The sequence below is a fragment of the Mustela lutreola genome, chromosome 2, assembly GCF_030435805.1.
Source record: "Mustela lutreola isolate mMusLut2 chromosome 2, mMusLut2.pri, whole genome shotgun sequence".
Classification (NCBI taxonomy): domain Eukaryota; kingdom Metazoa; phylum Chordata; class Mammalia; order Carnivora; family Mustelidae; genus Mustela; species Mustela lutreola.
Genome location: NC_081291.1, coordinates 125,511,648 through 125,525,555, shown reverse-complemented (window position 1 = coordinate 125,525,555; position 13,908 = coordinate 125,511,648). Strand labels below are relative to the sequence as shown.

The following is a 13,908-nucleotide window of genomic DNA, read 5'->3' as shown; positions in this document are numbered from 1 at the left end:
ATGATCCTAAATGGACCTTCTTATATTAAACGGTTGTTCATGATACAGTTTTAAATACTTCATTTTTCTACTTAGACATTTTATAAAATGCTAACATTTCTGAAACTGAGGGCTCTTAAATGGTTTGTTTCTTTCCTGCTATCCAACAAAAGCTATTTTTAAATTGATTAGCTTATAATCTGGGAATCTTGGAATTGGGTGCACAGAGCATATAGTTCAGAGGAGATTTGAAAATTTTAACATTTGTTTTTGGCAGATGATTCAGTCATAGATTTAAAATAAAAAATTAATAAATAAGTAGACAATGAAAAGTCTTCCTCCTAAATCTGTTGTTCCCATAAGTACTGTTCTTCAGAGGCAAATGCCATTTGTACCGGAGCATATATAGTTTTTTTTTTTATATACAAATGACAACATATAGAATCTTAAGACACATTTTTTTTTCTGAGCAAAAATTGCATCTTAGATATTTTGCATCTCCAATGCATAAGTGGCTTCATTCTTCTTTTTATAAGCTGGATATTACTTCATTATATGGATATGATATGATTTACATAGAATAAGCAATATGAGGCACCAGGATTCCCATATCCTTCACAGCTCAGTTCATAATCAAACTTACCAATGCTTTTTATAAAGTAAAAATAAGAGACATTTTATATACTTTTTGTGCATAAAAGACATATTTATAGTTTTTTTTTCTGTGAAGTGCCAGTTCATATTCATTGACTATTTTTTTTTTTCAATTGGCTTTTCAGGTTTTTTATTTTATGTATTAAAGAAACTAGGCCATTTAGCTAGGGAATGAATTGTAACTATTTTTTCCCTAGGTTTTCAATTTTTGTCATGTAGGAAACTAAGTTTATATTATTGGGGTAATTAATGTTGTTTTATCTTCTGGGTATGTTCTCATACTCAAAAATATCTCTCCCATGCTAGGATTATTAAAAATTATCTTCCATTGTTTCCTCCATACTTCTATGATTTAGATTTACCCTTAAAAGGTGGATTCATCTGGAATGTATTGTGGTATAAGATATCATAGGGTAGATACTATTTTATTATTTTAGTCAAGATTTTTATTTAAATCCAACAGTTTGTTGGAAATGTGGATATTTTAAGGTTTTAAAAATAACACACCTGTTTTTATTGTTACATAAAAGCCTTAAGTGGAGAGAAAAAAAAAAGAAGAAGAAGAAGAAGAAAGCAATCAGTTATCTGTTATCATATGCCTATTGGTCAGGAATCTTAAGTTAATCAGGGAAGAGGAAGGGGAATAGAGTAGACATAGGGCTGGGCAGGAGATGGAATTAGAGTAAGAAGAAGGGCAAATATCTTCACTTTTTAATCTTCACGGTTACAGAGTGCTTCTTAAGACATTCATTAATGCATAAATGTATTTTGAATGTAATTTGAGTTTTTCAAATATAATGTAACATTTCTCCATATTTGGGAACAAGATCAAAGTTTTAAAAATGGATAGAATGAGATGAGAATTAGACTGTTTTTACTTTGGCAATTCTATTGGTATATACTAGGGGGATAAAATACTTTTTTTAATACTCTGTAAGTAGGTGATTAAACCTTTGCAGAAACATTAAGATACTAGAGATTTTGAAAATCCCATCTTATAAGGTTGAAAATTTCCACTTTAAAAAAAATTAAAAAAGATAAAAAGCTGGGTTTTATCCATACTCAATTTAATCTTTAATAAATGCATGGCAAGATATTTATTGATTTTTTAAAAAAATGTTTACCATTTGAAAATATATTCTATGTATAAGAAACTCCATTATCAGATGCTGGTGTTATGGATAACTTAAATAAGTTTCCAGTTTAAAATGTTAAAGTGAATAAGTAAGTATAACTTCCTGTTTCCACTCAAAGATTACTAAAGGAGATCTGTAATACATTATAAGGAACTGGGGATAGATAGGAAGTTGAGGTACCTGTATAAAAATACATCCAAAATAAGTAAGGAACTTATGATGTGCGCACATAGTAACTAAATAAACATTGAAAAAATGCCAAAGATACATGGCTCATTACATATAATGGGTTACAACCACATACAGTGATTATAATGTGCTTTAAAAAGGGGGAAAGGGGTACCTGGGTGGTTGAGTCAGTTGAGAGTTTGACTCTTAGTTTTGGATCAGGTCATGATCTTGATTGAGGTTGTGGGATCAAGCCCTACTTAGAGTTCTGTCCTTAGTGTGAGTCTGCTTTAGTCTTTCTCCCTCCCCTTCCCATGCTCTCGTGCACTCATTCTCTCTCTGAAGTAAATAAATAAATTCTTGAAAAAATAAAAATAAAGACCCATGCAGTCCCAGAAAGAACAAACCCAGAGAGCCCATGGTGTAAGTTCCAGTCCCTCAAACAGCAGGTTTGATGCTCAGAACAAATGATGTGCTTCAGCTGAATCTCAAGAAAGAAGACCTGTGTCCCAGCTAAAGTCAGACAGAGGCAGTTCCTTCTTAGAAGGGATGATCTGCCTTTTTGTTCTATTCAGGATCTTAAACTAAGGCAAGTAAGCCCTAGCCACATTAGGGAGAGTAATCTGCTTTAGTCAGTCTATCAATTTAAATGTCAATCTCATCTGAAAACACCCTCATTGACCTACCCAGGATAATGTTTGACCAAAGATCTGAGTACCTAGTGGGCCAATCAAATTGACACATAAAATTAACCATCTCAGTGCCTATAATGAGAAATCATTTTTTAAAAATACCCATAGGCATTTTTTTAAAAATACCCATCACAATTAGAACATTACTATATTGTGGAATTCAGGAAAACCAGGGAGATAAATTGTTTCTACACAACTAAAGTTACAAAACATTACTGAAATGAAAAGAAAGTGATTTAATTTTATTATAGTGTATAGCATGTGGTACTTTTATTTGGAATCTTACACTTGCTATTTGAATAAGTAATCACTTTAGATTTCTTACAAATATACAGTGAATATTTAAGTGTGCAGGGGAAAGCAGAGTATGGGAAAGATAAAATGTTTGAATTATTAAATATATTTTTAAATATTTTAGAAATCTGTCAATGTGCCTTGGTATCACTATTCAATTAAGGTAAACGTTGACTTAATTTCTTTGTATTTCACTTATGTGACCATTTACTATAAGGTTTTGCTTTTCAGCCTAAGAGTATACTTGCAAAGGGCATGCAGCTTTCGGATTGAGATGGTGATTACATTTGAGATCTTCAATAGACTTGTGGTGGGAAATTAACACAAGTGACATAAACACAGTCATTGCCTGAACTTGCTTATTTTATGAACTGTAATAAAAATGCTTGTTATCAAATGTTAAGTATGGAGCATTTTGAACTCCTTGGATGAAATACTTAATTTGAATTTACTCAGCCTTTAAATAAATTTAAAAGATTAATTGACCTGCACAAATTTGCTACCAACCTTCTCTTTCCCATGGTGGCTAACTTCCAGCAAAATGAAGGAAATTAACATTTCTTTCTACTTCCCTCTCAGATATAAGTGTTCACAGGGGTTGAGTAGGTCATTATCTCTTACCTGATGTAGATCTACTATAATCCACTGAGGTGTTGTGTAGGAAAACACTTCACGTTAGGCTACAGATTTTAGAACCACTTAAGGTCAATGAATTTGGCCTGGATTTTAAAGGACTGAATAATAAAAAAGTTTTAGAGAATGGGGTTTCTATGCCAGAAATGTTCTACTCTTAAGGGAAATCCCTAGATGAAATGACTGGGGAAAAACTCCAATCTGAAAATTGGGTTCCTTTTTATCCTATTTTACTCTGAAAATAGCTAGGAACAAAAGTACTAAAAGGAACAAAATGAACACAGGCTTGAGGGTACCGTACTTCCTCCCCTCATCACTGGTGAAATCACAGGAGAATAGCAGTAGAGGATAAGGTGGTGAGAAAGACAGAAGCAAAGAGAGGAAAAATGGTATGAGCTGGTGAGATAAGTCTTCTACAGAACTTTGTAGGGAAACGCTGGGCTTCGTAGATAAGGAAGAGACTCTAGGAAGGTTCCTCAGGGAATTGTGTTGTCCCTGATCCTCAAATTTTGAGTTGGCATTCTTGAAGCTTTTACCCTTCATTTGTGCTTCATCTTGACTGAAGGCTCACTAGCCAAGTAGTTCCAGCTATAGGTTCCAGCCATCTGGGCCAAACAATACTATTTTTCTGCACTCTATTCTCCCTCTGTATGTAGTCAAGATTTAGCACCATAGATGCGCTTTAATAGATCTCAGCTGTCAAAATATAATTGAAAAGCAATTCTTTTTTTTTTTTTTAAGATTTTATTTATTTATTTGACAGAGATCACAAGAAGGCAGAAAGGCAGGCAGAGAGAGAAGAGGAAGCAGGGTCCCTGCTGAGCAGAGAGCCCAATGAAGGGCTCTATCCCAGGACCTTGGGATCATGACCTGAGCCAAAGGCAGAGGCTTTAACCCACTGAGCCACCCAGGTGTCCCTGAAAAGCAATTCTTAATAGTGCTCATTCTGTTGACATCTTGTTTGGTTTACAAAATAAGTTTTTTTATAGATGACAGAGGTGGTAATACAAACCTTTAGAAAAAAGAAAGATTTGTTAATAAATGAGTGAAGTAAAGCAAGCCAGAGTAGGGAAAAGAATATGGAAGTATTTTAGGGAATGAAATCTTGAAGGTTGGATATTGCCCTTTTGATTTGGCTGAAAACGGAGAAATGTAAGCAATGATGTAGCTAGAAGGAATCACAGAAATGGAATGCAGTAAAAACAGTAAAGCTATTCAATGGGTTTAGCCATGACAAGTACAGAGAGGCAAGGGTATCTGTAATGGCTTAAAAAAAAAAAAAATGTTCTGGGCTGGTAAAAGGCGGAGACAAAACAAGAAGTGTGCTTTGTGAAATTTGTAGAGCAAAAAAGAATGCAAGAATTGATTGCAGTGGGATCATGTGAGTTGTTTTAGCAACTTGCATATATGGGAAACATACTTATTATAAGAGGGAGGCTATTATATAGCAATAATGTCTGAATAAAAATAAGATCAAATACTACATTTTAGGGGCACTTGGGTAGCTCAGTCAATTAAGCATCTGCCTTCACCTCAGGTCATGATCCCAGAATCCTGGGATCAAGCCCAGAGTCCCTGGAGTCAAGCTCCCTGCCTCAGTGGGGAGTCTGCTTCTCCCTCTCTCTGCCCCTTTCCCCAGCTCATGCTCTCTCTCTCTCTCAGTCACTTTCTCTCTCTCTCAAAAAAAAAAAATCTTAAAAAAAATATTAGACTTAAGTTTTACATTTATTTTTTTTATTTAATTCCTTCAGAGACACATATTGTGGAATTTAGAATTGTTTCCTTTTAATCCATGCTATTCTTCTGTTGAGAAAAAAAAATTCTAAGGAAATTTCTCTAACAGAAATCTAAGGAATAACAGCAGTATGGCAGGTATTGGGAGTGGATATTAAGAATTATATATACAAAAGGAAATGAAAGCCAAACAAACAAACAAATCCCCCCCCAAAATAAATAAAAACAAAAAACAACACCATAACAATAAAGAAATGAAAGCCAAACCTGTATTTTCACTGATGTTGAGCAGGATACATGTCTCAGATATAAGTAAGGGGAAACATGTAAATCACTTGTTAAAATGATTTTTAATTTTGTTGACTAAGCATCTGGGGAGAGAAAAAGACTAGATTCTATCAAATCCTTATTAAAAACATTAAAGAGTGTAACAGTCTAGGTTTCACAAATTCAAATTCAAATACATCCGGGCACCATTCAGTGAACGTGAGTGAGTGAAGCCGGCTGTGTGTGAGACTCCAGTGACGGGACACCTGTTAATATCTTGCCTGACAAAGGCATTCACATTCAATTAGGAAAAAACTCTAGTCTGGCTGAACAAATCCCTTTAAAGTTCCCAATTCTCAACAGCTGGATCTGTCAAAAGTACTTGGAATTTTGTACATGATACAAAGTAGTTTCTTCCTTTTTCATAATCTAGTATTTAAATGTAGCTCTTTTGAGAGAATATTAAAATCTTGCCAAAACTGTCCCAGGTTGATCTAAAACCTTCAGGAATTTGCCCCAGGAGTATATCAGGAAGTGAAAGAGAATTGACTCTCTTTTCAGAAAATCAGACTTTCAAAAGAAGCAAATTGGTGGGGCTCATTATACAAATTTTAGGTTTTTATGCTTTACTCCACATATATATAAGTAACATTAAACTGAAACCTTGTCTTGTTTATAAACTTTCACAAAGGCCTTCCATTTTAATTGATTTTAACTTCATTGCAAAGATCTATCAGGTCCTCCAAAAAAATTGGATAGATACAGAAACATTGTTATATGTTGGAAAAATCTAGCGCTATAGTTGAAAAAAATTGCAACAATTTACTTTTTAAGTACTGGACTATAATTTCCATATCTTTTGATCCGTTATACTTACAAGTATTTTTGAAATTATATCATGCCAAAGAAACTTGGAGGGGGGGTGTTGAAGAGTCAATGTCTTGTTACAATGACAAATATGTCTTGAATATATACTTTCTGCTTGATGTGATATGTGTTGTTCTCACTGCTAATGTCTTACTTTTCTCATGATTATGAGTTCGGAGCTTGGCATTTTTCCTAAAAGTTCAAACTTAAGACTTGAGGGAATATACTTTTAAGAATAAATGAAGAAAATTCCTCCTGTGGTTTTCAAAAAAAAAAATCTAAGAAGAATAGAATTATAACCTACAAAGTCATCTTTTAAATTTTCTGAAAAATTAAAAAAAAAAAAACAAACCCTAAGCTTTTTAGGGACTCAACAGCATTTAAAAATATTTCAAATTAAAGAATCATTGAAGTTCATAGTAAAGCTATGATAAAAATGGTTTTGAAGCACCAACAGCAAGCAGAGTTTGATTTGGTCCAGTGCTAGTCACAGTTTAGTGAGCATAAGAACCATAGGGAAATGTCACAATGTAGGTTCCTGAGCTCCATCCCTAAAGGTTCCTATTCCCATTCCAGAGGACAAGGGGGTAGCCTAAGCATTTATATTTCCAGCAGGTTCCTGAATAACATTGATGCAGCTGATCTATGGACTGTATTTTGAGTAGCACTGATTTTGGGGTGTCCCAAGAAGCATAGTGTATGCTAACAATTTAAATTATGTTTTTTCAGAAAAATCATTTCAACTGTTCCAGAAGAGCTAACTGCCAAGAAACTAACGTCAGTTCCGTACAGATACAAGGTGATGCTGATTATTTCATCAACCATCTTGGAGTTCCCACCGTGCAGTTTGCCTTTGAGGACATCAAAGCATTAGAGGTGATTGTTTCTAAAAATGCAAAATACACAAACCCATACACACTATTTAGCAGACATGCAGAATTTGATTTTATCCTGGCTATTTGTCTTTCTTACCAAGTAGGTCACTATAGGAGGCTGCTTCATTTAGAGAGTTATTCTTGTTGTTCAGAGGCTTTGTAACAGTATTTGAAAACATCAGCTCTTTTCAACAGTATTGAATTCAATTTTAAAAAGATTTATACTGTCACTCACATTTTCACAGTGTGCTTCGCAACAAGAAATTTGCAGTAGTTGGATTAACATCAAAACATAATTGTAATCTTCAGTATTCACAGAAACAGATGACATGGGCAATAGATTCTTCTCTCCTTGCCCAAGGGAAAATGCGTTTCACGTATTGTATATTAATGTGAGTCTTGTGGATTAGCTACCCGAAGTTTGTCAGTAGTTTGCCTGCCCAAAAGGATACTACTTTTTTGTGAGGAGAGGAGTTTTTTTCGCCAAAGATTATCATAGAATCCTGATTTACCTCAACTAAGTCTGTGTTCATCCATTTGTTGAACTTCATACCTTTTGACCTTCCTCAGAATTATGATGCAGAAAACTGTTTCTCTGTAATTCTAAACCTATTGGAATATTTTACCTTTCACAAGTTGTGCATGCTTTATTGGGAGCTATTTGAATGCTGGGTGGCCTGCTTGAGGTAATTATGATATTAACAAACATAAATAGAGGCTGGAAAATAGAATTAAGCCTGCTTTGTTCTTCAACTATAGATGGTCCTGAAAAGTCGGGTTTAAATTACATTTTTATAGGCACAACTTCAGGTGTGTGGTTTCTTAATTGCTGATAGCTTTAGTGATATTTTGGTTTGTTTCTCAGCACCACTCCCACACTCATCCCTGAGTTCCTCTGTAAACAGCTAATGGTCACAAACAACTTAAATTCATGGAGGGAGAAACTCTGGGTGAATCCTATTGTAATGAGGTGATTTCTTGGGTAATGGAAAAGTTATCACTATAATTTATCTTTTTTTTAAATTGTATTTTCATATGCTGTTGTTGTGTAAAAATGGGATCCATGCGTAGAGGCAGCTTGTCTTTTACCAAGCTCACTATAAACACTTTAATGAAATCAATGTATTAAGATAGTAGCTCAGAGCGCTTGGGTGGCTCAGTGGGTTAAGCATCTGCCTTTGGCTCTGGTCATGCTCGCAGGGTCCTGGGATCAAACCCTGCATCGGGCTCTCTGCTCAGCAGGGAGCCTGCTTCCCCCTCACCCCTGCCTACTTGTGATCTCTGTTTGCCAAATACATAAATAAAATCCAAAACAAGCAAACAAACAAAAAACAATAGCTCATTTTGAATTTTCCTGCTGGATATCTTTTAATATTTCTTCACTGTCCTCCTATTCAGCCCATCTAGCTCCTGTCATGTGAACATATTGAATGACAGCTTTTATTCCATCCATGTCTATTTCACCATGGTTGAATCTTAAGTCAAGAATTTAGACAGAGAGTATAGTATAGCCTTAGGAATGGGTCTATACTTAACTCTTAACTCTGGTACTTATGAGGCAAATGGGTTAACCTCTTTCAGACTTATTTTGGTATACTTGGTATACTTAAGGAATCTACTCCTTAGAGCCCTGGTGAGATTAAATGAGATGTACATGGAAAGGATTTAGCTAATATTGGGCACATAATAAGGCCTCTATCAACTCCAGCTATCATCACAGGTATTATTATCTGATTGTAGGTTCAACATATTAATGGAAAAATCTCTGAACTTTTTAGACAACAACACATTAGTGGAAAAGAGGAGCTTGTTAATTATTAGGGAAAACAAGCTTCTAAGGGTGAAGAGGTGGGATATAAGGAGGATCACCAAGAGGATCTGAGGGGTCATTAGAAAGATTTGGAAACAGGTCATAGTTAAGTTGCAAGAAGGCGCTGTTACCATTGTGAAATTCCTACGGCTAAAGTCAATCCAGGAGAACTGGCTTAGTCTGAAAGAGCTGATCAGGTTGTTTTTTTTTTTTTTTTCAAATTGTACCCCAAATGTCCAATTCCCATCAAGAAAATTGTTTTTTATTGTATTTGTCTCTAAAAAGACAATTAAAAGAGAATCCCTTATGCTTTATAACAAATGACCTTGTTTATAATGCTTTAGTGTGGAAAAAATTTTATGCGTTTGTCCTTTGCAAAATATAAATGCTTCATGTGAGATAATTTTGTGTAGCAAATTCTTCCAAGAACAGATAATAACCTTTGCTTTCTGCATTAACCTATAGTAAACATTTGTATACATTGAGAGGAATTATAAATATTGACAGACTTTATCCATCATATAAAGAATATTTACACTATGTCAGTTAGTAAAGCAGGGAGGAAATTAATCTTTTTCATGAATTTGAAATTAGATTTAAAAATATAATGTATGTGTATTTATAGTTACATATTACACATATTATGCATATAATTTATAAAATATCTACCACTTATTGAGTACTTGATGTACTAAAATTTTTTATTTCATCTTACTGAATATTTACAATATCATTATGAGTTAACTATTATTGTTAATGATTTTTTGCTGAGGATGAAATGAAGCTTAAAATCAAGTAACTTGTCCAAGGTCATAAAACTAATAAATAGTCAAGATAGAAGTTGATTTGGATCTGTTTATCAGTAAGCCCATGTCCTCAGCTATTACACTAAAGGTTGCAACTTGGGCAAAATTCAGTTCACAGATATATTCTGTTTGCTTTGAGCTTTGGTGAAAAACTGGATGTTTGGAAACATTTTTCCCCCATGGAAAGAATTGGCTAAATTGTGCATTACTCACCAGCTTGCCATGTTCTTTATTAAAGAGTCTGCATGTTGTTTGTCCTAGAGTACAGTTAAGAAGAATATTTCTTCAATGCCTGTTGCTATCACAAATTGGGAAATGAAACAAAACAATCTAATAGGCCACGTTTTCCAAGACTTGCCTTGTCTGCATTGCCCCATAGTTCTTGTAGGAAGTAGGTTCATTATGACCACCCTCATTTTGAGTAAAAGAGTCCAAAGTGGATAATTCTGTAGTACTTTTCACTTTATAAATTGTATGTATTCTAAATGAGCTAATTTTATGGTTATGTTTGTGTTTGGGGAGACGTTATTTATTTAAATTTTATTTGGATCCTAAACTTCAGTGTTTTTGCTCATTTTTTTTTCTCCAACAGATTGATTATGGATCTATTATAGTCAGTTTCAACAAGTGAATGATAAAGGGGGGGAAAAACTGTAGGAAAAGAAACTAGTGCCTCAGACACCAATTTTAATGGACATATGGGATATTATTCTAAAATTATTTTTTGTGGGGCGCTTGAGTGGCTCAGCAGGTTAAAGCCTTTGCCTTCAGCTCAGGTCATGATCCCAGGGTCCTGGGCTCGAGTCCCGCATCAGGCTCTCTGCTCAGCAGTGAACCTGCTTCCTCCTCTCTCTCTCTCTCTGCCTGCCTCTCTGCTTACTTGTGATCTCTGTCTGTAAAATAAATAAATAAAATCTTTAAAAAATTATTTTTTGTGAAACATGACATTTTATAATACCCATCCCTAATATTTCATGGTTCCATATTTCCACCAGTACATTTTCCCTGGGTGCTTATATATTGAATAAGATTGCATGAGGCGTATTTCATCTTTAGTTTTTCTTGTTGTCTATACTCAAATTTTTTAATAATTAAATTTCACAAATGCAAAGCAATGTATGGCTTTGCCAAATGCTAGAATTGTTCCTTCTCATAAAGCATTGCCCTGTTAATTGAAATGTCTCTAGTTGTAAGTTTCATTTAAATAAGGTTTTTAATTTGTAAACATTGTTGCACCTGTTAGGAGAAGCATTCTGCACAGATTAAATACAATGCAGAGATTGCTGAAAAGGAAATGAAAAGACAGATGCTTTCTGATTAAGAGTGCAATATTTATGACAGGCTGCTGGTCCGATACATATTTCTTCTGTCACTTAACAGCTGTTTCATGTAATTTTTGTTCCAGATCAGTATATTTACTCTCCATAGGGCATGTCAGAGGGTCTGGCTTTCTTAGTATATCAGAAGATCAATCCATGCCCTAGTAAGCTCTCTATCACAAATTGAAGGTCTGGTTCCTCACGCTGTTTAACCTTATATTTTTTGCTCTTCTGCTTGAAACATTCTTTTTTGAACCCAATTTACCTCTATAATGGAGCTTTTAACATTTAAATGATAATGAGATAAAGAGATATTATAGCTTTTATACAGTCAAGGTTTTTGCATAATTGTTTCAACATCATTCAGTAACCCAACAACTGAAAACCAAGTAGCATAGGTGTTTTAAAACTTATTCTTTTTAGTTAGATGGCTCTGATATCAATTTTGATCCTTAAACTGATATATAACAGCATGAGTATTTGGGTGTATATATGGACATTAACATTAAGGTAATTTTATCACATAAAAATAATCAATTTGCACAGGAACAATACAGATACAACACTACAATACATGTACACACATTTTGGTGCAAAGTAACTCATAGTTAACATCTCAATTCTTCATATTTTATTCTGTAAGTAGAAGAATATTTTATTTTACTTAGTGATAATTCTTCCATTACATTTTCTGTTTGGAACTTAGTGACTGGCACTGTTGTGTTAACAGGTAATAACAGTTCAAAAGTCAATTAAAAGCTCTTGACTTAAGGAGGAGTTCCTGGGTGGCTCATTCGGTTAAGTGGCTAACTTTTGATTTGGGCTCAGGTCATGGTCTCAGGATTGTAAAATCCCATTATGGGCTCTGAACTGGGTGTAGAGCCTAGAGCCTGCTTAAGATTCTCTCTCTCTCTCTCTCTCTCTCTCTGCCCCTTTCCCCACCTCTCTATCTCTAAGGGGGCGGGGGAAGCAAGCTCTTGGATTAAGGAACCAAATATTTGTGTGTACCTATGCATAAGTTGTTCTGATATTTTTGCAGTGTCTGGTAGAATCTGTTTCATAGATAGCTATGAAACTTACGTAGTCACTTAAAAAACAAGATTTTTACCTTTCTACTTCATGATAATTGGAAATGGAATGGAAAGGTGTTCTTTAGAGTTTTAGTTCATTACTTTTCTTTGTAATTTATTTTGTGTAGAGTGCTTTCAGTGTCAATCAAATGATATGGTATTATTATTTTCAGATCAGAGAATTCATTTAGGGCAGAGATTCTTAAACATTTTGTGCTAAAAACCCACTTACCCTCTAAAAGTATTGAAACTTCAAAGAAGTTTTGAAGTATTGAAAATAAACAAAGAAGGTTTTGTTTATGTGGCTAATATGTATAAAGATTTACTACATTAGGAATTAAAACTGAGAAAAATATATATATATTCATTCATTTAAAAATCAATAATAAACCTTCTACAAATTAATATAAATAACTTATTTTTATGAAAGAGGATTATATCTCCCAAGACAAGAAACTATAAATTAGAAGAGTGGCATTATTTTACCTTTTAACAAATCTCTTTATTGTGAGATTATATGGCATAGCAGGATTCTCATATGTGTTTCTACACTTTAATCTGTTGTTATATGTTGTCTTGGTTGAAATGGATGAAGGAAGTCTGGTGTGACAGTCTTTTCATATAATGGCAAGTATTTTGATACTACACTGAGACTTGAGAAGTATGTTTTCTAATGGTTGGTTTCAGTGTGGAATCTAAAACCATATTGATGAGCTTTGTGCAACTTGTACATTTGTGGATAGAGAGAGAAAATGAAAGCATGAAGGTATGTAATGTCATTATAGTTATGAAAAGAGTGTCGCTCTCAGGGAGTCCCGAAGGCCTCTGATCACAATGGAGAAATGCTGATTTGGGGACATGGCCTTGGTTAAACTAGCTACCTCATCCTTTATGTGTGACAAGGTGTTCAATGTTGCTCTTTTTCAAGAATCTGAGCTGAGATGCCATATAAACCTATGTGTGTATTTTCCAGTGCTGCTCTGGGTATGGCCATCCCATTGCCATTGACAAACAGCATGGAGTAGGAAATATAACACTCTCATAAACTGTGACTCTACAAAGAATTTCACTTTTGAGAAGCCTTCTTTTAGAAGAGAAGGTTAAATCCCAATCAACAAATCAACAGTTATAGAGCAGACTTGAAAAGCTTTGATTGTACAGTATATGAAATGCCTGTCACAGAGGAAGTGCTATTAAAGTTGCTGTATGCTTCCAGGAGCCTGAGGAGTAAACACAAGAAATTGAAATATGAGACAGATATTGAGAAAAACAAAGAATGAAGGAACTCTTAAGACCCAAATGGATAATTCAAAAGATCATACTTCAAATTGCCTAATATTTAGGAATGGCTGCAAGGAGGACAGATTTCCCCTCGCAGCTGGCCTTGCTTGGAATTCTAAGTAAGAACATTTATTCCAAATGCCTACCACCATTAGATCAAAATATATTATAAATGTACTGGATTTTAGCTGTAACGATATTTTTAGGGATTGTCTTGTGATCATCCCTGTTATGAGGAAGTTTGTTTTTATAAGGATGTTTTTATAATTTTAGTAATAATGCTTACACGGAGTAATGGCAGACCAACCATGTTGTAAGTTTGG

At 34.3% G+C, this 13,908-nt stretch overlaps 1 protein-coding gene across 5 annotated transcripts in view; it reads left to right on the top strand.

Moving 5' to 3' along the window:
* NAALADL2 (N-acetylated alpha-linked acidic dipeptidase like 2) overlaps positions 1-13,908 on the top strand; it is a 1,363,661-nt gene that overhangs the window by 1,137,233 nt on the left and 212,520 nt on the right. For all 5 annotated transcript variants that reach the window (XM_059163440.1, XM_059163438.1, XM_059163439.1 and 2 more), the window contains one exon: positions 7,154-7,300. In XM_059163440.1, coding sequence (XP_059019423.1) covers positions 7,154-7,300 — 147 coding nt within the window. The remainder of the gene's footprint in view (positions 1-7,153; positions 7,301-13,908) is intronic.